Source organism: Plecotus auritus, assembly GCF_963455305.1.
Source record: "Plecotus auritus genome assembly, chromosome: 3".
Classification (NCBI taxonomy): Eukaryota; Metazoa; Chordata; class Mammalia; order Chiroptera; family Vespertilionidae; genus Plecotus; species Plecotus auritus.
Genome location: NC_137772.1, coordinates 17,267,404 through 17,289,008, shown reverse-complemented (window position 1 = coordinate 17,289,008; position 21,605 = coordinate 17,267,404). Strand labels below are relative to the sequence as shown.

The 21,605-nt window shown below is 44.9% G+C and overlaps 1 protein-coding gene across 1 annotated transcript in view; it reads left to right on the top strand.

Moving 5' to 3' along the window:
• Positions 1-2,489: 2,489 nt before the first annotated feature.
• Positions 2,490-21,605, top strand: part of LOC308243465 (low-density lipoprotein receptor-related protein 2-like) — a gene marked incomplete at both ends in the record, with an annotated part of 45,299 nt that continues 26,183 nt past the window's right edge. The window contains 13 exons of the mRNA XM_080659013.1: positions 2,490-2,571; positions 5,518-5,631; positions 8,672-8,791; positions 9,241-9,438; positions 10,255-10,368; positions 11,581-11,700; positions 14,197-14,322; positions 15,048-15,251; positions 16,130-16,298; positions 16,864-17,032; positions 17,852-18,077; positions 19,394-19,519; positions 20,859-21,083. Coding sequence (XP_080515139.1) covers positions 2,490-2,571; positions 5,518-5,631; positions 8,672-8,791; positions 9,241-9,438; positions 10,255-10,368; positions 11,581-11,700; positions 14,197-14,322; positions 15,048-15,251; positions 16,130-16,298; positions 16,864-17,032; positions 17,852-18,077; positions 19,394-19,519; positions 20,859-21,083 — 1,993 coding nt within the window. The remainder of the gene's footprint in view (positions 2,572-5,517; positions 5,632-8,671; positions 8,792-9,240; positions 9,439-10,254; positions 10,369-11,580; positions 11,701-14,196; positions 14,323-15,047; positions 15,252-16,129; positions 16,299-16,863; positions 17,033-17,851; positions 18,078-19,393; positions 19,520-20,858; positions 21,084-21,605) is intronic.

The window sequence follows — 21,605 nt, the reverse complement described above, 5'->3', positions numbered from 1 at the left end:
CACAGCATTCACAAGACCTAGATTACTGTTTCAGGCGTCCTCAAACTATGACCCGCAGGCCACATGCGGCCCACCGAGGACATTTATCCGTCCCACCGGGTGCCGCTGCCTGTCCTGCTTAGCAGCCGACTCGTTCCGGGCCCGCAGTGCGCATAGGAATTTGTTCATAGTTTGTTTTGAACGGTCTGAAGGACAGTGAACTGGCCCCCTGTTTAAAAAGTTTGAGGACCCCTGGTAGATGTATGTGCTGTGCTAACTATATGCTAATGTTCTCACGAGTCAATTTTTATGTGTATTCCATTAACCATGCTCTATGTTTTAGTACAAATTTATGTGTATGACCAAGTGGGATGGATGTATCTCAGGAATGCAAGGTTGGCTGTACCGTAAACGCCTGACAATTAACTTTTTTGATTGTAAGTGCCTGACACTGAGCTTTTCGTTGCTGAGGTATCCACTTCAAAGACATTTATCTAGAAAAAAACAACAACAACAAGGAATTTCAAGAAAACTTCAGAGCATATGGCATTCTGCCGCCTTCAGAGGGTGGTTGGATGGGACCAGCAGTGCAATGAAGAGGAGGCATGATTTAAGAGGAAGCTGTTGGAGTAGTGTGTTGCAAATAAAATCTAAGCAGGCACTTTGCAATTCACTTCTCTGTTTCTATTTTTTCCTGGTGCTGTATGGCTGCCCTTCATTCCCAACCACTATAAATATTCCTTGCCAGCTTTACATTCTAAATTCTAACCCCATCGTGTTCTCTCCAAGAATCTGACACCTACTTCTCCTGGTGCATGGGAAAGAAGGTAAGTGAGGGGGTGGGAGGGTGGTCCGCACCTGTGCACATGTGTCACACACTCTCATTTTTATCCATCATCTCATCCCCAAATGGCAGCACGGGGATAAAATGACCTCTACATCCTTCCGGTCCTACTGCGATTGTGTTTGACTCTAGTTTGGATCCATCAGGTTCGACCCATGTCCATGGCCAATTGTTGATTAAAGCATCCCACTCCAGGCAGTGATTCCGACTGAAGCCAGACAACAAACGGATCAGGGCTGCCTGTCACTACTTGTGCCCATTAAGCAGAGACAGGGTTGAGTCATATATGAGAGTTTATTACAATACTGCCAGCAGTATGGGAGAGCAGCAGGTCATCCAGGAAAATCTGCTCAAACCCGCCCCCCCCCCACCCCCATAAGCCAGCTACTTATATTGGGTAGAAGGTTACATGGGAAAGTAGGAATTACATGGGGAAGTAGGCAAGGTGTAATGGCTACAGGTTACAGGCAATGTGGGCCGGGAGTCACGGGCACCTCTGGGACTGGCAACAAGGTTGTAAATCTTTCCATGATGATAGGAAGTTTTCAGAAAAGGAGAATGGACCGCATTCCGAGGTTACCTCCCATGTCCTGGGGCGTACACCTCCCAGCCAGGTCAGAATGTGCTTTCTCTGATCAGAACAGAACCGCGCGGTTCACAGCATGATGACTATTTGTTATAGCTAGTCCCCGCTCTTCAGTTTCTGCCCCACCAAAAGGAGACTGTGTTTCTCAGGGCTGTGGCGATGTTATCCTTATTTAGTGTGCTGATCACCAAGAGGGCTGATGTCCTACGCCGTGGTCGGCAAACTGCGGCTCGCGAGCCACATGCAGCTCTTTGGCCCCTTGAGTGTGGCTCTTCCACAAAATACCACGGCCCGGGGCGAGTCTATTTTGAAGAAGTGGCGTTAGAAGAAGTTTAAGTTTAAAAAATTTGGCTCTCAAAAGAAATTTCAATCGTTGTAGTGTTGGTATTTGGCTCTGTTGACTAATGAGTTTGCCGACCACTGTAGGACCTAGCGCCATCCCTGCAGACCCAGCGTCAGGACAGCCGCATTCTGCCTGGGTGGCTGGGAGGACAGGAGGCAGGGGAGACCCCAGGGACCCCAGTCCCAGCGATGCCCTCGGTCTGGAAGCTAGTAAACCCTTGCTTTTCAAAGGGAGGTCTGAGGACCAGCAACAGCGGCCTCACCTATGAACCTGTTAGCACCTGAGACCTCCTCTCTCTCCCCCAATCTACAGGAGCGAGCCTGCGTATTAAGAATGAAGATTTCTAGGTGATTCCTGGGCACACAGAAGTTTGAGACGCCTTCAGGTAAGTGTCGCTGGCCGGGCCCCGAATTAGCTGAGAGTCTGCTGTCCCATGGCCAGAGGGACTCGCATCCCTGCCCCTCCCTGCCCCCAGGAGCCTGGAGAGACAGACGGGAGACTCAGCGCGTCCCCGCAGCCCCCGCTCCTTCCCGGCGACGCTCCCCGGGGGCCGCGCGCCAATCCTCCCAGACCCTCACCCCGCCCAGCGGTCCCCAGTGAGCGGCGGCAGCGGGAAGGAAGCCCGCCCCGGGCGCCCCCGCGCTCCTCCCGGGCTGGGGTGTCCTCAGACAAGCGCGGCTCCTGCCCCGAGGCAGCGGCGCCCGCGTGGTGCCCGGCGTCCTGTCCCCTCCCCGGCCATGGTCACGGGTCGCCGGGCGCTCCTGCTGCTCCTGCCGCCGGTGCTGGCCGCGCTGGGCGGCCTCGAGGGCTCCCGGGTCGGTGAGTGGGGCCCACCGGGAGGGATCGCACCCCGCTCTGCAGGGTGCAGGGGGCGCGGGTCCGGGGCGCTGCAGAGGCGGAGGTGGAGGGGAGCTTGGGGGACCCTCGCTGAATGTGTCCCCCCCACGCTCATCTGCTGAGACCTTTATCTGGGAGGGCGAGGCTGGCCTTCGGAGGGGCCGCCAGGTGAGTCATGTGGCCCCTGTTTCTAAGCCCTTTACTCCTTTGCACGCCCGCCCGCGGGTGCGAAGCGGGGGCGGGAGACATATGGGGGCTCAGGGGACGAATTCGGTGTCGGTGTCGTCCCCTCCTCCGTCCTCAAGCGGAGGGAAAGGGAGCTCATACCCGAGTGGGGCGCACCCTCGCTCTGCCCGTCCCCAACGTCCAGGCGCAGGGGATTCGCTCTCTGGCCCTGGTCTCCGATGGGTTCGCCCTGGAGGTCTCCCAGGCAGCACACTGAAACCAGACCGCAAATGAATGGATCAGGGCTGCCTGTCACTACTTGTCCCCAAGTCCCCGGAGGCCGGGACCGGGGAAGCGGTGCCTCACTCCCCGAAACCCTAGGGGGAGGTGTGTTAGAGAGCCACTTCCTGCGGCACTTGGTCCGCAGGTGTAGGCAGAGCCGAAGCAGAGGAGAGCTGAGTCCCAGTCCCAGCGGCACTGAGGCACCCACAGTCCCAAAGGTCTCGGCTGGCGACTTCGGCCGAGTGTAGGAGGTGCCCAGGGTGTGCAGACTCGCCCAACTCTCCTGACAGGTGCACCTGGGCGGCCCCTGGATGGAAGGAGGAGGTGCCACTTAGCACCCGAGTGGCTTGTTTTCCAGGAGGGTGCTGGCTAACCATCAGACGTTGGCCCCGCCTGGCGGAGCAGCTCAGCGGTGGCAGGAGCCCTTGCTCTGGGGGGTCTGTGTGCACCCTCCTGAAAAGGGATTCAAGTGAGGTGGTTATGACTAGGCGGTGCTTTCCAATGCCTTCCGGCGTGGAGACATCTTTATAATGTCTGATTTGGAACCGCCTCTGACCCCTGTGCTTTGTATATTGACAGACTATGAGAAAGCCACCATAAACTTAATACATCAATTACTGTGTCTATAAATAAGTTTGTTGTTTTTTTTCACAGCAAGCATCTACCTAAATTTGGAAAGTAATATTTGAGAGCCATCTGCAGATAATGTGTAGAGTCTATATGCACATTTGGTTTCCAGACTGAAAGTCACCAGGGCAAAATGTTGTTCAAGGTGTGACCCACCTAGCAGTGTGCATCTTTGAGGGCTGACTGCAATCCGAATGGGGGTCCTTCTAGAAAGATCTGCTGGAAGAGGGAGCAAAAGAATTAATGCTTTGTCAGTATGTATGTGGTGGATACTGTGCAAGTGGCTTTGTGCCTATTTAATCCTTGCATCTTCCTTTTAGGAGTACTTATTTACTAGCCTCATTTTACAGACAAAAAATCCGAGGTCCAGAGAGAGGAAGTAACTCACCCAAGGTCCTGGTGTTAGTGGGTGGTCTAACCCCAACCCCAACCTGGGTAGCCTGATGCTACCTGGGTATGACTGAGCCTGTGCTCCCACATTAGTGTTTGGTAACATCAGTGGCTCTTGGTGTCATGGTCTCGGTCAAGTTAGGTGAGATTGCCTGGTTGATGTGTGAGTAGCTGAAAAGTTATCAGCTACTCATTAATAGCCACTACTTCCTGAATCTTCTATTTAAAATGTCTTTTATAAGCTAGGCTTTAAAAAGTCAAACATTGAGTGACTATGCTAAAAGCACTGTCTTAGAGGGATACATGAAAGACCAAGATGGCCTGTTATCCAAGGAGATATATCTAAGGAATGGCCTCCCATTGTCAATAACCGTGGCACTGCTTTGGGTACCACTTTCCATCCCATGTGCATAAAGTATCTCTGGGAGCAGGACTGCTGGGCTTCACTGCATCTTGCAGAGACTCCTACTGGCATGGGGCATGCGGCTTATGTTTTCTGGGGACCAAGGCGTGCCTTTTGCTCTTTGAAAGTTAGGGCAGTGTAGTAAATTAAGTACAGCCAGGCTTTCCTGGGGCTTTCCTCTGAGGACCACATTCCAGACAGGCTTATTTGGACCACTAATCATTCAGGGTTGATAAACATAAATTCATGACTGGAATAAAGCTGGTAGTGTAAATCAATCGCAGGCAAATAACTGAAAACTTACAAATTTTGTCACCAGGCTATTAGAGCTATTCTTGTAAAGATGGTATATAGGACCTAAAACTCTAATCTTATTTTAAGATGTACCTACACATGTCTAGAAGTAAGCTAGACTGTGGAATCTCAGAGGGAATGTGGGGAGAGGGAATGTGGGGGGAGGAAATGTAGGGGGAGGGTGAGTGAGTGGGAAGTGGTTGACCAAAGAACTTGTATGCATATATGCATAATCCATGGACACAGACAACAGGGTGGTGAAGGCCTGGAGTAGGGGGTGGGGGCGGGCTAGAAAGGGTTCAATTAGGGGGGAAAGGGGGACATATATAATACTTTCAACAATAAAAATTTAATTAAAAAAAAAGGATATATCTGCACAGGTCTAAAAGTAAGTTAGAGTCAAGTACTGTAAGCCTAGACCTCTAAACTTGCAACTATTCATACTCGGAGTCTTTAAGATGGAACCAGAGCTGGAAATATTCGTATCTCTTTAAATAAGTGTAAATGCACCCCAATCTAATAGGAAAACAGGGAGGCCAATGGCAGTACTCAGCAACAACACCAAAACACCAAAAAGCATGGTTCCCAAGGATCAACACCGCTGAACTCATGTGCATTTTAGGGCACTGAACCCCCTATTGTCCTAGGCATTAGCTGAAGGGAGATCTTCCAAAACCTCCTTTGGCTGCAGCTTATCATGAAGAGGTGCTCTCTGTACCCAAGGAAGCCAGGACCTCATGGTTTTGCTTCTTGGTCACCCAATGCAGATGAAGCACAGTGTAACATGACGAGGCAAGCTGCATGTGGTGACAGATGTATTCCTGTGGCCTGGCTCTGCAACGGAGAGCGAGAGTGCCCCGATGGGACCGATGAGCAGTGTGGTAAGCACCTTCCTCTATTGGGTCACGTACTTGTCCATGTCTGGCCCTTACTTGTAGGTGTTTCTCTCTTTTCGCGTCCAGCACGGAAAGAGAGCGGGTCCAGTTCCTGAGTAGAGGAGCTGGGGATTGAGAAATAAAAGAAAGAAAAAGGCAAGACACAAAGATAGAAGAAAAAAGGTGGGACTGGGTGGGACCGCTGTCCTCTCTGATGGAGGGACAGGGACCCAGAGCCGACACAGCAAGTTTATTTTATACCCCCAAATACCAGGGGGTTTCACCAAAATTTAGGATCAAAGGAGCTTATTTGCATTCTTGAGTAGGCCCGAGCATTCCTGGTGCTTGACTGGATTTACATATCAAAGTCCCACTACCGGGCACCTGGGCAAAGGTAAGAGTCAGTACTGATAACACTTCCGCCTTCTTGGGGAATGTGTATCCGAGCGGCGGCTCTGCCTGTGGCCTCGGACTCAGCTGACAATAATTTAAAGAAATGCCCGTGTGCCTTCCCAGGTGCTGTCTACACTTACTACTACCTACCTGGCCAACAGACACTGTCAGTTCTCATCGTTTTACCCTCTTAGGGGGTCTTTGTAAACATTGGGTATTCTGGGTTGTTGCCAGCTTTCAGTGGGTAAAGCCAGGGATGTCTCTTTAAGTGTTGATACCACTGTTATCAAAATAAATAGAAGGCTAGCTGGGATGGAAAATCCAGCAAAAACCTGCGTCCTTACCTTAAATTCAGGTTTACACAACTGTGGCAGTTACTCAAACTGGAAACCCTTGCCAATCCCAGTGTACACAGTTACTTTTAAAAATTATTTTTACATTCAGGGTACATTTATTGAAGCTGGGGACAGTTAAACAAGGAAGGGCCTAGGAGAGAAGAAGCTATAGCAGAGAGCTTAGGTGGGGCTGCTTTGGTTCTCTAAAAACGTTATTGGGAAGAAATGACCCTAGGCGGGGCTGCCTTAGCTCACTGGGCAGTCAGAGAAAAGGGGTTCTTGGGGACAGGTTTGGGGGGTTAGCCTGGGATGAGCTGCCACTGCCCATTGCTCCCCTGGTTGCAAGTCTCATGGGGACCCTTAGCGTTTAGGAGATGCATGGCTGTAGGGGAAGAACAGGGTGGGCATGTTTCCAGGAGGGAGAGCATCCACAATTACTTTTCTGTATGATAAACTAGTTCAACTTTTATGTGCTTAGAAATTTTATACAGCTAAAAAACAACTTTGCAGAATAAATACAAAGAAAGCTACAACATCATGGAAGTCCAGTTAACCACTTGGTAAATGTCTTGCTGAAATAAGGCCCCAAAACTTCTGTGCTGAAAGTGCTCAAAGCCCCAGAAGGGACACATGCGCACCTGTGTACAAGGAGAGCCTCCTAACAGCTGTCTCACAACCTGTGCAGTGAATATGGAGGGAGAAAATTCCTCCTTAAAGGAGCAAACCTCCCCACCAAAGTACTTGGTGAGGGTTACATTCCTTTGCTATTCACCATGCACACATTTCTGGTGGTTACTTACTATAACAATTTAACACAAAACCTTTGATATAAAAATGAGTAATATTACAGGTTAGAATCAAAGTTATACTTGCAGAAAGGCTTTGTGCTATGCCCCCCACACACTTTCCCAAGTTTATATTTTATATATATATAAATATACACACACACACACACACACACACACACCAGAGGCCTGGTGAATGACATTAATGCACTGGAGGGGGGTCCCTCAGCCCAGCCTGCACCCTCTTGCAGTTCGGGACCCCTTGGAGGATGTCTGACTGCTGACTTAGGCCCGTTCCCCATGGGGACATCCCCTGAGGGGTCCTTACCGCTGCTGCGGAGGCGGGAGAGGCTCCTGCCACCACCGCTGCGCTTGCCAGCCATGAGCCCAGCTTTTGGCTGAGCGGTGCTCCCCCTGTGGGAGCGCACTGACCACCAGGGGGCAGCTCCTGAGTTGAGCATATGCCCCCTGGTGGTCATTTCATATCATAGCAACTGGTCGTTCCACCATTTGGTTGATTTGCATATTAGCCTTTTATTATATACTAGTGGCCTGGTGCACAAAATTCGTGCACGGGGGCATGTGTCCCTCAGCCCGGTCTGCACCCTCTCCAATCTGGGACCCCTCGGTTTAGGCAATCCGGGACCGCTGGCTCCTAACCACTCACCTGCCTGCCTGAATGATAGCCCCTAACCACTCTGCCTGCTGGCCTGCTTGCCCCCAACTGCCCCCCCTTCCAGCCTTCTCGCCCCCAACTGCCCCCCCTGCTGGTCTACTTGCCCCCAACTGCCCCCCCGCCAGCCTGCTTGCCCCCAAGCCCCCCTGCTGGCCTGATCACCCCCAACTGCCCTCCCCTCCTGGCCTGATTGTCCCTAACCACCTCTGCCTCGGCCCGGCCACCATGGCTTTGTCCGGAAGGATGTCCAGAAGGTCTCCCGGTCTAATTAGCATATTACCCTTTTATTAGTACACACACCAGCTTCTGCCAGTAGGCATAGTTAGGTGGAAATATTTAAGGGTCTAATTAAATAAAAAACAAACAGTTCACATGCTGTCTTAGATTTTAATATAGTCTCAAACATTAAAGGAGTTCAAGAAGTCAGCCTATAAAAGCTGACCACTAGCCACCTGTGATGATTTACATTTATTTAAATAAATAAAATAAAATAAAATTCAGTTCTAGCCACATTTTAAGTGCTCAATAGCCTCATGTGACTAATGGCCATCATTCTGGACAGCACAGCTATAAAAGGCTCCCATTGTCACAGAAAGTTCTACTGGACATCAGTGTTCTGGAAGAATGATGAAAGAAATGCTTTATTAACTGGCTAGGGAACAGTTAAGGTAAGGGCACAGTGACATTGTCAGGGGTCACACGAAAAGGGCAGGCAAGTTTGGGGTTGACTCCAGTGGCAAACCAGGGATTGATTTTCCAGCTGATGGAAATAGTTAAGATGAATGAAGCACAGATTCAGTGTCCTGACAAACACCTCTCTCTCCTGCCTCTTCTTAAACACCTCCTCTGGCCCACAGAGGAGACATGCCGTGGACATCCCGGAGCCTGGCAGTGTGATGACGGGAAGTGCATTTCTCTCGGCTGGCTTTGTGACGGTGTTGGGGACTGCTTAGATGGCTCCGATGAGGCTGACTGTGGTAGGTACAACTTAGTCTTATCTTTAGTCATATTCTTTGTTTATTTGCATCATTGATTAATATCCATAGTATTGGGTGGAATAAGCAAGTCACTAAATAGCCTTACACCATATGTGCTAAACCCAGATACTAATTTGTCTCTGGTGTTACAGGTGACTTTTTACCCACTTCTTCATTTTTCAAAATCACCTAAAATAAGAAAAGATTATTAGCCTTATTGGCTTTTTTGTCTAACTTCTTTGGGGTGAAACTTCAGTATACGAAGATGTGGCCAAGTCTCCAATGATTAACATCCATTTTGACTCTTGGTTTTCTATAAACAAAATCCATGAGCAAAGCATAAATCCCTAAATAGAGAAGGCCGCAGTACAGCAGTGCTGTCTCACAGAGCCAACTCCTGCCTTTAGAGAGATTGACAGCATGTCCAGACCAAAAAGTCCGGTGTCCAGGAAGCTCTGAGTGCCGTGATGCTTGGGAACTCTGTGATGGCGCTGAGGACTGTGCAGCCGGGTCTGACAAAGCACACTGCCCCCGGGACCATTGCCTGGCCGGGCAGTGGCAGTGCAAGAACAAGGTGTGTGTCATGGAGGCCCGGACATGTGACGGCATCAACGACTGTGGTGACTCCTCGGACGAGGACGTCTGTGGTGAGCCTTGCCCTCCCACTTTTGATTAAAGGGAAGGCTGTTCCGGGCGGGGGGGGGGGGGGGGGGAGGCTGCTTTCTGTAAGTTGTGTTTTAATTCCTGTGACCGAGACTAAAATCCCACATCTAAAAACAGGATGTTTCCTAGCAATAACCTAGATGTAGTTGCCCATAGAAACATAGAGCCGTACTTGAACAGTAACTCTGCAATGGGCACTCAAAGCACTGCCTGGAATGTTTCCACGATTCAATTATGGCCAATTCCCAGAGCCCCTAACAGGTGCCTCACCTCCTGTGTAGTAAATGATGGAAGGGAAAAACCCTCATTAAAGGGGAAAACCCCCAAAGCACTTGGCGAGGGCCCTAGTCCTTTGCATAGACCACATGCACAATGTGGTGGAACCTCCAACTTCTCGGAAACCTCAATCCCATCCCACCTTTCCTTTCTAGAGCTAAATCTGCAGTATCAAATGTATGTGGATTCTAACATTCCTATAATAAAGGACCTGGTTTCTTAAGGTAATATATCTTTTAGGGCTAGTGTTGCCTGGCTTTAGTTCTGTTTTAATTAGGAGTGTTTAATACTAGTTCAGTTCAGTTTTAATACTATTTCAATCTGATGCCCAGAGGTCTTAACATCTTTGTTATTGAGTCTTAAGCCCCAATTCCCTGGCAACTTTGCTTAAAAAAGAAAACTTTCTTTTCTACCTAGACTTGCTTTGGGTTGTAGGCATGTTGCCATCTTACCCAGCGTAAGAATTCTCTATTTCTATTCCCCCGCAATGATCAGTGAACAAGGATGCCTCACTTCCTTCACAGCGTCCTGCCCAGAAGGCATGGTTGGCTGTGATAAAGGGAAATGCATCCTGGAGTCCCTGGTGTGTGATGGGGAAGCTGACTGTGCTGACGGAACTGATGAGCCCACTACATGTGGTAAGAAACCAACTGCTTGGCTTTAAGGAGAGAGGGGAGATTGAGATGAAGGATCAGTGCCTTAGTCATCGTCGGGGTCCACTCTCTGAGAGAATGCTGGACTGAAACTCCGACACAAGCCATTACCCTGCAGCGATGGATCCCTTGCATTTTACAAGTTCCCCTCCTTGGCTTTGGCCTCCTGAGTGTGAGCAAATGCTACCTGGGTTACTCTCATGTTTCTCTCTCATTGATGGCTTTGCTCATGAGAAGTAAGCCATTTGTTCAAGAAAAAATGGCAAATTCTCTAAGGATTTAACAAAGAAAAGACTGGGGAAGGCCCTTTCCAGGGGAGGAGGCTACTGAGCACGCAGGTCCGGTCTTTAAACCTCTGCTTCTCACTGTAAAAATCACTGTTGCCCTGGCCGGTTTGGCTCAGTGGATGGAGCGTCGGCCTGGGGACTCAAGGGTCCCAGGTTCGATTCTGGTCAAGGGCATGTACCATGGTTGTGGGCGCATATCTAGTGGGAAGTGTGCGGGAGGCGGCTGACAGATGTTTCTCTCTCTCATCGATGTTTCTGGCTCTCTATCCCTCTCCCTTCCTCTCTGTAAAAAAATCAATAAAATATATTAAAAAAAAATCACTGTTGCTTTGAGTTGGGCAGAGGGAGCGTGGGCATCTGCCTCCAGGTCACTTTGTCATTTTTTTCATATTCTCCACTCCTTCCCCCAAATCTTGTCTCAGACCTGGACGATGAAACCTCTTTAGTCCTGTTAAAGGCTACAAATGACGCTTTTTACTAAAGGAACAAAGATACTAAGAGCATAAACAATGGGACGAATACAGACTTCTGGTCCTGTATAGATGTTCGTTGGGGTTAGTACATTTTCATATCACTTCCTAAGGTAAGGGCTTCCAGTTGCCCACAAAACCCAGAGAAAACAGAGAAGAGGCTGCTGGCCCCTCCGTGGGTGGACAATATACCAGCACTTGACATTGTCCAGCGCATCTGCCTAGAAAGAAACTCTGTGCCCTGCTTCCTGATTCCTAACTTCCCCTTTTCTACAGTCTTGCCCCACTGCCTCCGCATTCCTGGGTAAGAGGTCAAGGAAAAAGTTATCCTTAACCGCCTCCAGTCCTCATACAAGCAGAGGGTTATGACACATGCGGTTTATAAAATGTTTGCTCTTTACCGCGTTCAGCTGTACTCATCACTGTCCTATCTCCACCAGGTAAAAGCTGCTCTCTGGCCAACGGGGGCTGTGAGGGGCAGTGCAGCGAAGCCAGCTGGGGTGTCCGGTGTTCCTGTGGAGCCGGGTGGCAACTGCAGCCGGATGGTCAGAGCTGTGGAGGTCAGATTTATTCAGCTCATCTTTTTTAAAAAGTTTTTATTGTTTAAAATACACATAACATAAAATTTATCACTTTAATCATTTTTAAGTGTACAATTCAGTGGCATCAAGTACACTCACAATGTTGTGTAACCATCCCCAATATCCATTTCCGGAACTTTTCATCATCCCCAATAGAAACTGTACCCATTAAACAATCACTCCTCAAGCTCCCTTTCCAATCCCCTGATAACCTCAATGGACTTTCTGTCTCTATGAATTTGATTATATTCTAGCACCACATATAAGTGGAATGATACAATATTTGTCCTATTGTGTCTGGCTTATTTCATGCAGCATCTCTTTAAAGTTCATCCATGTTGTAGTATGTATCAGAATTTTTTTTCTTTTTAAGGCCACATACTCCCTTGTTTGTTTTTATCTACTCATCTGTTCATCGACTCTTGGGTTGTTTCCAGCTTTTGGCTGCTGTGGATAATGCTGCTATGAACACTGGTATACAGGTATCTGTTGGAGTCCCTGATTTCAAATCTCCTTAGTGTATAGCAGAAATGGAACTGCTGGATTATATGCTAAATTCTGGATTTAATTTAACTTTTTGAGGGACTATCAAATTGTTTTCCACAGTGACTGTACTGTTTGACATTCTCACCAGCAATGCACAAGGGTTTCAATTTCTCTATTCTTGCCAATGCTTGTCATCATCCTCTTTTTGTGGGAATTGTTGACTAATTGAAAAATATTGAATTTAACATCTTTCTTTTATGGGACTTGTGGGTTTTTGCCATAGAATAGATATACTTGTCACTCATGGCCATGCCTAAGGTCTATAGCATGGGGAGCAGGACAGAGTCTGAAGTGAGAGCCCATTTTGTGTTTATCCTTTCTTGTTCCTCCTAGCTGACCTTCTCTAAGTCACCTAGTCCTTCAAGTCTCATTTTCCCCCTTTGTGAAATGGGATTATGATGCCAGAATGACTAAAATAAATGTCATGTATCTTCACAATTCACTAATAATCTGAGAGAGTTATGGCTGTTACTTTGTAGCTCTTGTCCATAAAAATATAGGACAGTATTTTAGGCTAAAATGTGATTAGGAGGGTTGAAGATTTATTGTCTTGATGTTTTGTCCTAAAGGGTAGATCAGCCCTGCCACTCTGAACCAGGTCAATGACCCCTGTTCAATAGCTCCCTCTCTCTTCATGGATTTCACCTGCAATCCTACCCACTTAGGTAGAAAAGATGTAAGAGGAAAGGCCCTGGTTTATTAGACAGCATCAGAGTTATATTCAACTGTTACTTTTATATTAAGAATTCATCAAGAATTGCAATGAGCCTATTTTAAACAAGACAACTAAATTTATTAATCTTCCATTAGAAGTATGAATTCTGTATCTGGTCATGACCTTGAAGGGGTCTAGGTTTTACACACACACCCAGACTACTGCAACATCCTTCTTGGGTTATGGCTCGTTGTAGTGATTGGTTAGCCACTGAGCTTGACTTGTAGTCATATATTGACTATTCTTCCTCGGCCTAGGAAGGTATTATTCTACTTTAGGACCCTGTGGTTTTGGAGGAATAATTTTCCCTGGCAGTGCCCTCAAGGAACCATATTCCTTCTTGCTTAAAAAAAAATTTTCTCCTAGTTCTATGACTCATACTCTAAAGCAGTGGTTCTCAACCTTTCTAATACCGTGACCCTTTAATACAGTTCCTCATGTTGTGGTGACCCCAACCATAAAATTATTTTCGTTGCTACTTCATAACTGTGATTTTGCTACTGTTAATGAATCGTAATGTAAATATCTGTGTTTTCCGATTGTTTTAGGCGACCCTGCTAGTGGTTCTCAACCTGTGAGTCATGACCCACAGGTTGAGAACTGCTACTGTAGAGCCTAAGACCATCGGAAAACACAGATATTTACATTACGATTCATTAACAGTAGCAAAATCACAGTTATGAAGTAGCAACGAAAATAATTTTATGGTTGCGGTCACCACAACATGAGGAACTGTATTAAAGGGTCGCAGCATTAGAAAGTTTGAGAACCACTGCTCTAAAGGGTTCCTGCCATCTGGCTTTGAGGAAATAGTTGTACCTAATTTAAATTCTGCCAGTTATACCTGTGAGGCTTAAGCCTTTTCCATCATCTTGGATGAGATGTCCCATGGCACAGTAGGTCCCAACACTTGTCATTCTGAATTAAGTTCTGGCTGGCCTGACAAGTGACATATGCCCAACCAAGAATGTTGCTAGGGTAACATAGATCAGTATTCTGTACCAACCAAACATCTAGCTCCCTCTATTGATTTCTGCTGAATTATATTCATATACATGGGAATTCTATAGAGGCAGGGACTGTTTATTCCAGCTCCTGGCACAGTGACTTCCATATAATACATGTCCAATAAGCATCTGAAAAGTGGCCCAAAGGAACAAAAATACTCAAGTGGTTTCATAGGCATTCTCTAACTTTTAGCTCTCTGTCATTAGATGTAGATGAGTGCTCTATGGCATACAGTCCTTGTGACCAGCTGTGTCATAATACACCAGGCTCTTACTCCTGTGGGTGTACTCAAGGTTACCAGCTCTACAATGGCACCCGCTGTCAGGTTATAGGTGAGTTCCAATACGCAAAGCAAAGCTCCTGCTCTATTCTCAGCAGTAATGATAAAAGTGATATAGTCAGTTCACTTTAAGGTTTAGCGTAGAGATGACTTCATTCTTTCTATAAAAAGCTGCTATTATAACATTCCTTGGCCAATTTGAGTGTCAGTTGCTATGAGGTATCTTTAAAATGACTTACTCTATCAGCTATACAACTAGGTGCTCCAGAAACCTAATCAATGTAATCTTACTTTGGCCTGTGCTTCTTTAACGATGGGATACTTAATTATTTTGGCTGCTATGTACAAAGATTAGAGAGGACTTCAGTCTAGATAAGGAGAAGGGCTGAAGCTGATTTATTATATTTATTGTTTTTAGAGAGAGATCAATTTGTTGTTTCATTTATTTATGCATTCATTGGTTGCTTTGCCCTGACCTGGGATCGAACCCAGCAAGCTTGGCATATTAGGATAATATTGAGTTACCATACCAGGACTGAATCTGAAATCAAATAAGGCAGGAAAGTTCCAAAGATTAATTTTAATGTGCCAGAGTTCAGAGGAGGAGTTGAGACGTATGATGGTCAACTAGATCTCCTTTGGATATACCTTAGTCCAGACTTCAGGGATAAGTAGATGTTGACATGGGAAATGGGACAGCATCTTCAGTTAAAGAGAATGGTGTGAAAGAAAGGTGCAAAGTAATGTGTCATTACTTCTCTTCTACTTCTATTGCAGATGGTGCTGTGAAAATTCTCATAGCAGCAGATCGAGAGCTTGGTGTCCTGGATCAAAGAACAGGCATCTATGAGACTCTGATACCTGTAAAATCGAGACCTACTTCTGTTGCATATGATCTTGAGAGAAGCATGTACTTTTGGGTAGATGAATTCTTAAATGTGTTTGTCCTTGGAAAACCAAAGTCTGTTTCTCTTTATCCAGGTATATTTCTTGATGTTAAGAACCTGAACTTCTTAATGCTACTTAAACATAGTATAAGAAGCATATGCATCCTATCCAGATACCTTCCTCTGTAATTCACTTACCATGAGTCATGATAGTACATAAAATCCCAATTTGGTATAAGACTCTGTAGAGTGTATGCTCTAAAGGAGCTTTGTAGAATTAGATAAGTTCTGGGACATGGGCTCAGGCCAAGGTTAGTCATAGCTCCGTCTCTAGGTATGTGACCTTGAGTAAATTGTTAACTCCTTTGAGCCACCCTCCATAAGATGAAGGTAACAGTACATGTCTCACTGTGTAAGCATGGGGATTAAACTAGAGGATGCATGTGAAAAAGAGGTAGAGTTCATGACAATTCACCTGAGACTTCTGATGTAAAAAATGGCTCCAAACTGAAGTCACATTCTCTTGGATTCCTTGGTTATACTTCTGCTAAGGTCTTTCTCTTTCCCTACTACCAAGTGTGTATTGGAAACACCCTTCAGTCACTTCCTGTATCATATTTGCCTCATTGTACAGCTTGAAATTAGAAGCTGTAGAAAAGTTATGACTGAGTCTTTTTTTTAAAGCTAAGATGGGTAGCCCTAGCTGGTTTGGCTCAGTGGACAGAATGTTGGCCTGTGGACTCAATGGTCCTGGGTTTGATTCCGGTCAAGGGCACATGCCCCAGTTGGGGGCTCGGTCCTCAGTGGGGGGCATACAGGAGGCAGCCAATCAATGAGTCTCTCTCATCATTGATGTTTCTAACTCTCTCTCCCTCTCCCTTCCTCTCTAAAATAAAGAAAAATATATTTTAAAAAAAGCTAAGATGGGTATAGAAGAATACAGGAACATAATACTGTCTTCTGTGTCCCCAGAATTCAAAACAGTGAACAGTGTCTCTTTGGACTGGTTCACGGGACAGTTATATTGGGCTAGCAGCTTTGCAAGGGTCATCTGTGCTGGTTTAAGTGATGGCAGAGGCTACGTCAGAATCCTGGAAAAGGATCTTGTGCCAGAGCAGCTAATCGTGTTTCCTGTAAAGAAGTAAGTAGTGTTTCTTTGGGAATATATCCAAAATCATTGCTTATCTTAGATATTTAAGTTTACAAGAGAACATTTCTACTTTTTTTTTACATGATGACAGGAAGAGAATTTAATCTCTCTAATTTTTAAAATATGTTTTTATTGATTTTTAGAGAGCGAGGAAGGGAGATAGAGAGATAGAAACATCTATGAGAGAGAAACATCATGGATCAGCTGCCTCCCACATTCCCCTCCCTCCCCGCCTCACTGGGGTCATGTGCCCTGACCAGGAATTGAACTGGTGACCTCTTAGTGGGTTGATGCTCAACTATTGAGCCACATTGGCCAGGCCACTTCAACCTTTTCAATCTAGGTTTCATTTTCTGTAAGAAATGAATCAATTTTGAAGTCTAAATTGAATATATGCAGCCAAACTTTTCAAAGTCTAAGAGCAGAAATCTCTAGCATTCTTAGCAGTGTAATCATAGGAGACCTGTATGACAGAGCTGAGGGAGCCTGGCTGTTTAGAATAATGTATGTGCAACTGAGGGGGTTCTCTAACACCTTGTGCTCCTGCTTTTCTCAGGTACCTGTACTGGGTAAATCGAGGTCAGAAAGGCATGAGGACTATTGACACTGCAGGGATGGATGGTTCTGATAGGAAGGTGCTTGCAGTTGTAAACATGGAGGACCCTGTAGGACTGACACTTGACCATGTGACTGGCAGGCTCTACTGGATCAGTGAATATAAAGAGGTATTGTGGAGAGGTCAGGAGGAAGAGGTAAACCCTTTTAGTTGGGACTTGGGATGACTATGGGTAAGTACAAAATTCTCTTAAGTCTCATATCAACTCAGTGAAGCATATTATGGCCATGAAAACTGAGACAAACAAGTTATAATTAACCAATATCTTTCGGCAGATCCAGACAGTATCAGCATAGGTTGGGAGATTTAGTGTGACTTTCTTCAACACTCTATAGTCAAACTTAGCACTGGAATCTCCTGGTAGTATAGGTCATATTCTATGTTGTACCTAGGATACAAAACCTTTAAAGATGACAGACCACTTCTTAAAAGCATACAGTTACTTAGGTACTTCAGCGTCTTGTACTCATATTTCTAGTTCTTAATATTGCAGTTCATGTTATTTCATTTTTGGAAGCAACAGACTAAAAGACATGGTGGCTAAAGCATAGGCTTGGGATTCATGTTTTTAAGCCTATTACTTCTGGCTGTGATTTTGCCTACTGATGGTGCCTCATTAACCTCTCTGAAAAGAGATAGAATCCCTACTTCAGAAGGCAGTTGGAGAATATAGTGAAAGGATGTGGTACAATGTGTGGATGCAGACAGTAAGTTATGATAGCTTCTTGTACAACATAAATTTGCACAAGAAGCAGTTTAATACACTGGCTTTGACATTTGCCTCCATGAATCTAAGATGAGTTAATCCCTATCATGTTGATAGCATGTGAAGATGTTTAATTAGTGTCCAAGAAACTGAGGTGCACTAACATTGTAAGCACCTGTTGCTAATGCTTCCATGCTCTCATGAGATGCTCTAATCCTTCAGTCCATAGAGACGGTGAATGTGGACGGCAGTGGCAGGCACACCTTTCCTGAGATCTTCTTGGAAGATGAAGAACCAGTAGGACTAGCTGTATTTGAGAACTCTTTCATCTGGGAGAATAAAATACAGCTGTTTCATACTTCACCCCACACCCCAAAGGAGAGAGTGGTGCTGCTAAATGCTTCCATATCTGCTCTCTCAGTCCTCCACAAATCTCAACAGCCTAAGAGTAAGTGCAAGGCTTGCTTCTGAAATGCTTATGAACCAGAATGCATACTAAACAGCAGGCAGAAACTACCTAAATCACTATTGTGGTCTGGTGTTGGAACTTGTCATTTTGAGGCAGGGGAAATGTTCTGGGTATGATTCCAAACTTATACAGGACTTCTCATTAAGATGAACTGAACAAAAATGTCTACTGAGAAACTCATTCCAAGCATGTACCTTGTACTTGTTCAGCACAGTGCCAGGTTTTTAATGTCTAAAACACACAAAACAGGGTAGTAAGCTATAAGTATTTCTCTCTCTTGGACCGCGACTAGCACAGCTAGAGAGCGGACATGAGTCCTGAGTAGGGGGATGGGGGATAGAGAAAATGAAAGAGACAGACACAAAGACAGTAGGGAAAGCTGGGACCGGGTGGGACAGCTGGCCCTCTGATGGAGAGACAGTGACCCAGAGCTGGTGCAGCGTGTTTATTTTATACAGTATGATTCCAGCAAGTTTTACTAGTGTTTAAGACAAAAGAAATTATGTGAAATCATGGTTAAAGATCAAGCTGCAATTCTTCATTCTTGTGGCTTTTTTGTAATGGTCACTCCTGGCTGAGCCCAGATAATTGTGTCTGTTCCTTGCACCTGGCTGAACTTAGATAATGAAACCCACCCCCTGGCACCTGAGCTAAGGGTCAGGCTGACAACATACCTGCCTCTGGCACGGCATGTTTCCAGGATGTGGCTCTGCCAATGCCACTGGACTCAGCTGACAATAATTAAAGAAATGCTCATGTGCCTTCCCAGGCACTCTCTACAGTAAGCAATTCACAGAAGGGCTAGAATAGTTTATTCACTGACAATGTCAACTGATAACAGAAAATTGAACCAAATTTATAGAAAGAAGTCAAATATTCATTGACTACGAGTTAAAAGCTTTTGTTAATCTGAAATTCTATGTCAGATTCTGCTCAGATAATGCTTCTTAATTGGGTCTAAGAAACTAGCCAAAGTAGAGATCCTAGATCACTATTTACTTCTAAACAAGTCTTCCTATAAGCAAGTCAGACAGTCATTTTGTCTTAACTCAAGGGAGAAGATGCTGTTTGTTGAAGTTTTATAGGCCTGAGCTTAATATAGATAGGAATTATCATTATCTGAGAGACAAGAGACTATGGGAGTTCAAAGGTCAACATACCTAACCTAGATGGTAACAAGTATTTTGGTATTCCTATCATTGTTAAAATCACAACTCCCCTTGAGTATTAATTTTTGAACTAGTATGGATAAATAAATCTGAGATTGTATCTAATCTATTTATATTTTAAAATAGGCAGATACCGGGCATGTGCTCCAGGTTCTTGTAGCCACTTGTGTCTCCTGTCCCCCATCCATCCCAAGGGATATAAGTGTGTCTGTCCAGAGGGAATGTCTCTTTTACCTTCTGGTTCTTGTAGTGGTAAGTATGCTGGATGAAATGGGCTTGGCTCAAGGAGGCATGTTCTATGATAGTCCTGGAAATAATATAGCTTACATTTTTGTATCCATCACATTTATACTGACAACCTACTTTGGTAATGCTATGTTATCAAAAGACCTTGCTTAGGTAGGGTTTTTTCTTTGTGCTAAGATATACATAACATAACATTTACCGTTTTAACCATTTTAAGTATATAGTTTAGTGGTACCAAGTATATTCTTATATTTGTGAAACCATTATTGCCATTCATTTCCAGAATTTGTCATCTTTCCAAACTGAAGTTCTATACCCATTAATTAATAACTCCCATTTATCTCTCCCCTAGCCCTTGACAACCACCATTTTACTTTCTGTTTCTGAATTTGACTACACTGGGTACTTCATATGAGTGGAGTCATATAGTGTTTTTCCTTTTGTGACTGGCTTATTTCACTTAGCATAATGTCATCAAGGTTCATCTACATTGTAACATGAATTTTCTTTCTTTTTAGGACTGAATAATATTCCATTTTGTTCATTCATTTATCCATTAATGGGTTTGATTAGTTTTCAAACAGGAAAAGAAATAGCTTACACCACTCAGTTTTAAATGCAAAACAACAACTAATTTGGTATAAGAAATAAATCCTCTACGTGTAGTCTTATGGCTATTATGTGCTCTGACTTACATTTGTAAAATAGTGTCTACTTCAATATAGTCCTTCATGTTGCTATTCCCACTTTAAATAGTAAAGGCTACATAATCATTGAACATCTTTATCCAAATTACTTGACTTTTTTCTATAGGACACTGAGATTTTAAGAATAGATAACATAAATGTGTTCATGGTATAATTACCTTTAAGTAACACAATGCATAGGTAGCCATGGGATGAAATCCTGGTGTAATAAGCTGTTGTGCCAACTCAAGACTTCAGCTTAAGTTGTATTTTGAACATTCTTTGTACAGTTCAATACCCAATTAACTTTCCTTTACCCAGGCAATAGAGTTTGCAATTCTCTGTGCTGAGACTTGGGTGCTATCAACAAGGATTTGAGGACATCCCCGGATCAAATGGAGCAGGACTCCAGCCCTAATTGTTTCAGCAGAAATTCGGAGTCGGTGCCTTGGGAAAGCTGAGCAACACTTTCTTTTGCCCAAATGACTCCTTCTCTAAGGAAGAGAGGGCAGTCATGTTGCATGTGTGCTTTAAGAGTGAACTTTATTAAGGTCCCTTTCTGGGAATGCCTCAGCTTGAGAGAGGGGCATTGCTCAAGATGGGAGCTTGGGCTTATCTGACATAGGGGTGAACAGTAAATCTCTCCTTTTCCCTGGTAGACCTAAAACTAGTGTTTTCCTCTGGCAAACGGCTCTACTTGTTGAAAGTTGGTTTTATGGGAACTGCGATAGAGAGAACCCTAGTTCAAGAACATCCTAGGAACATCTATCTACTGGATATTGACTGGAAAAGAAACCTCATCTATTGGACAAGTGCCCAAGGACATCTGTTCTGCTCAACTGGCTATTCAGGAAAAAAACAAGAGATGTGGACAGAGCGTGCAGGTCAGTTGGGATGGCTGTTTGGGATTTGTCCTTTATTTTTTTGGCCCTAAAGTTACTAAGAACAAAAACAAAACAAAACAAACAAAAAAGCCCTACCTGTTTCTGATCCGAATCAACCTTAATGCCAAAATGTGGTTTTTAACTAATTGGAATATTGTGTTTCTGATTTACTCTTCTTTTCATAAGAGGAGTGTGGACTGGTAAAAGGCTACCATGGTTTGGGAAGTCTTAGGGTCAGGAATAAGGTTTAAAATTTTTTTTTTCTGAGTAGGATAGAAATGAACCTTAAATACTTTTATTTTGCATTACAGATTTTCTTCCACTAATTTAGAAGTAATTTGCAATGCAGATTTCAGAGAGAACTAGCAAGATATTTTCTTAATATGGTAATATATACTTTCTCCCCCATCCCACACTCCTAAATACCACTCCCCAACTTTAGCTCCCTGTACTCAGCCTAAATATAAACATCTATTTTATAAAGGAAAACTGAGACTTGAACTCTTGGGTGAATCATTTGAT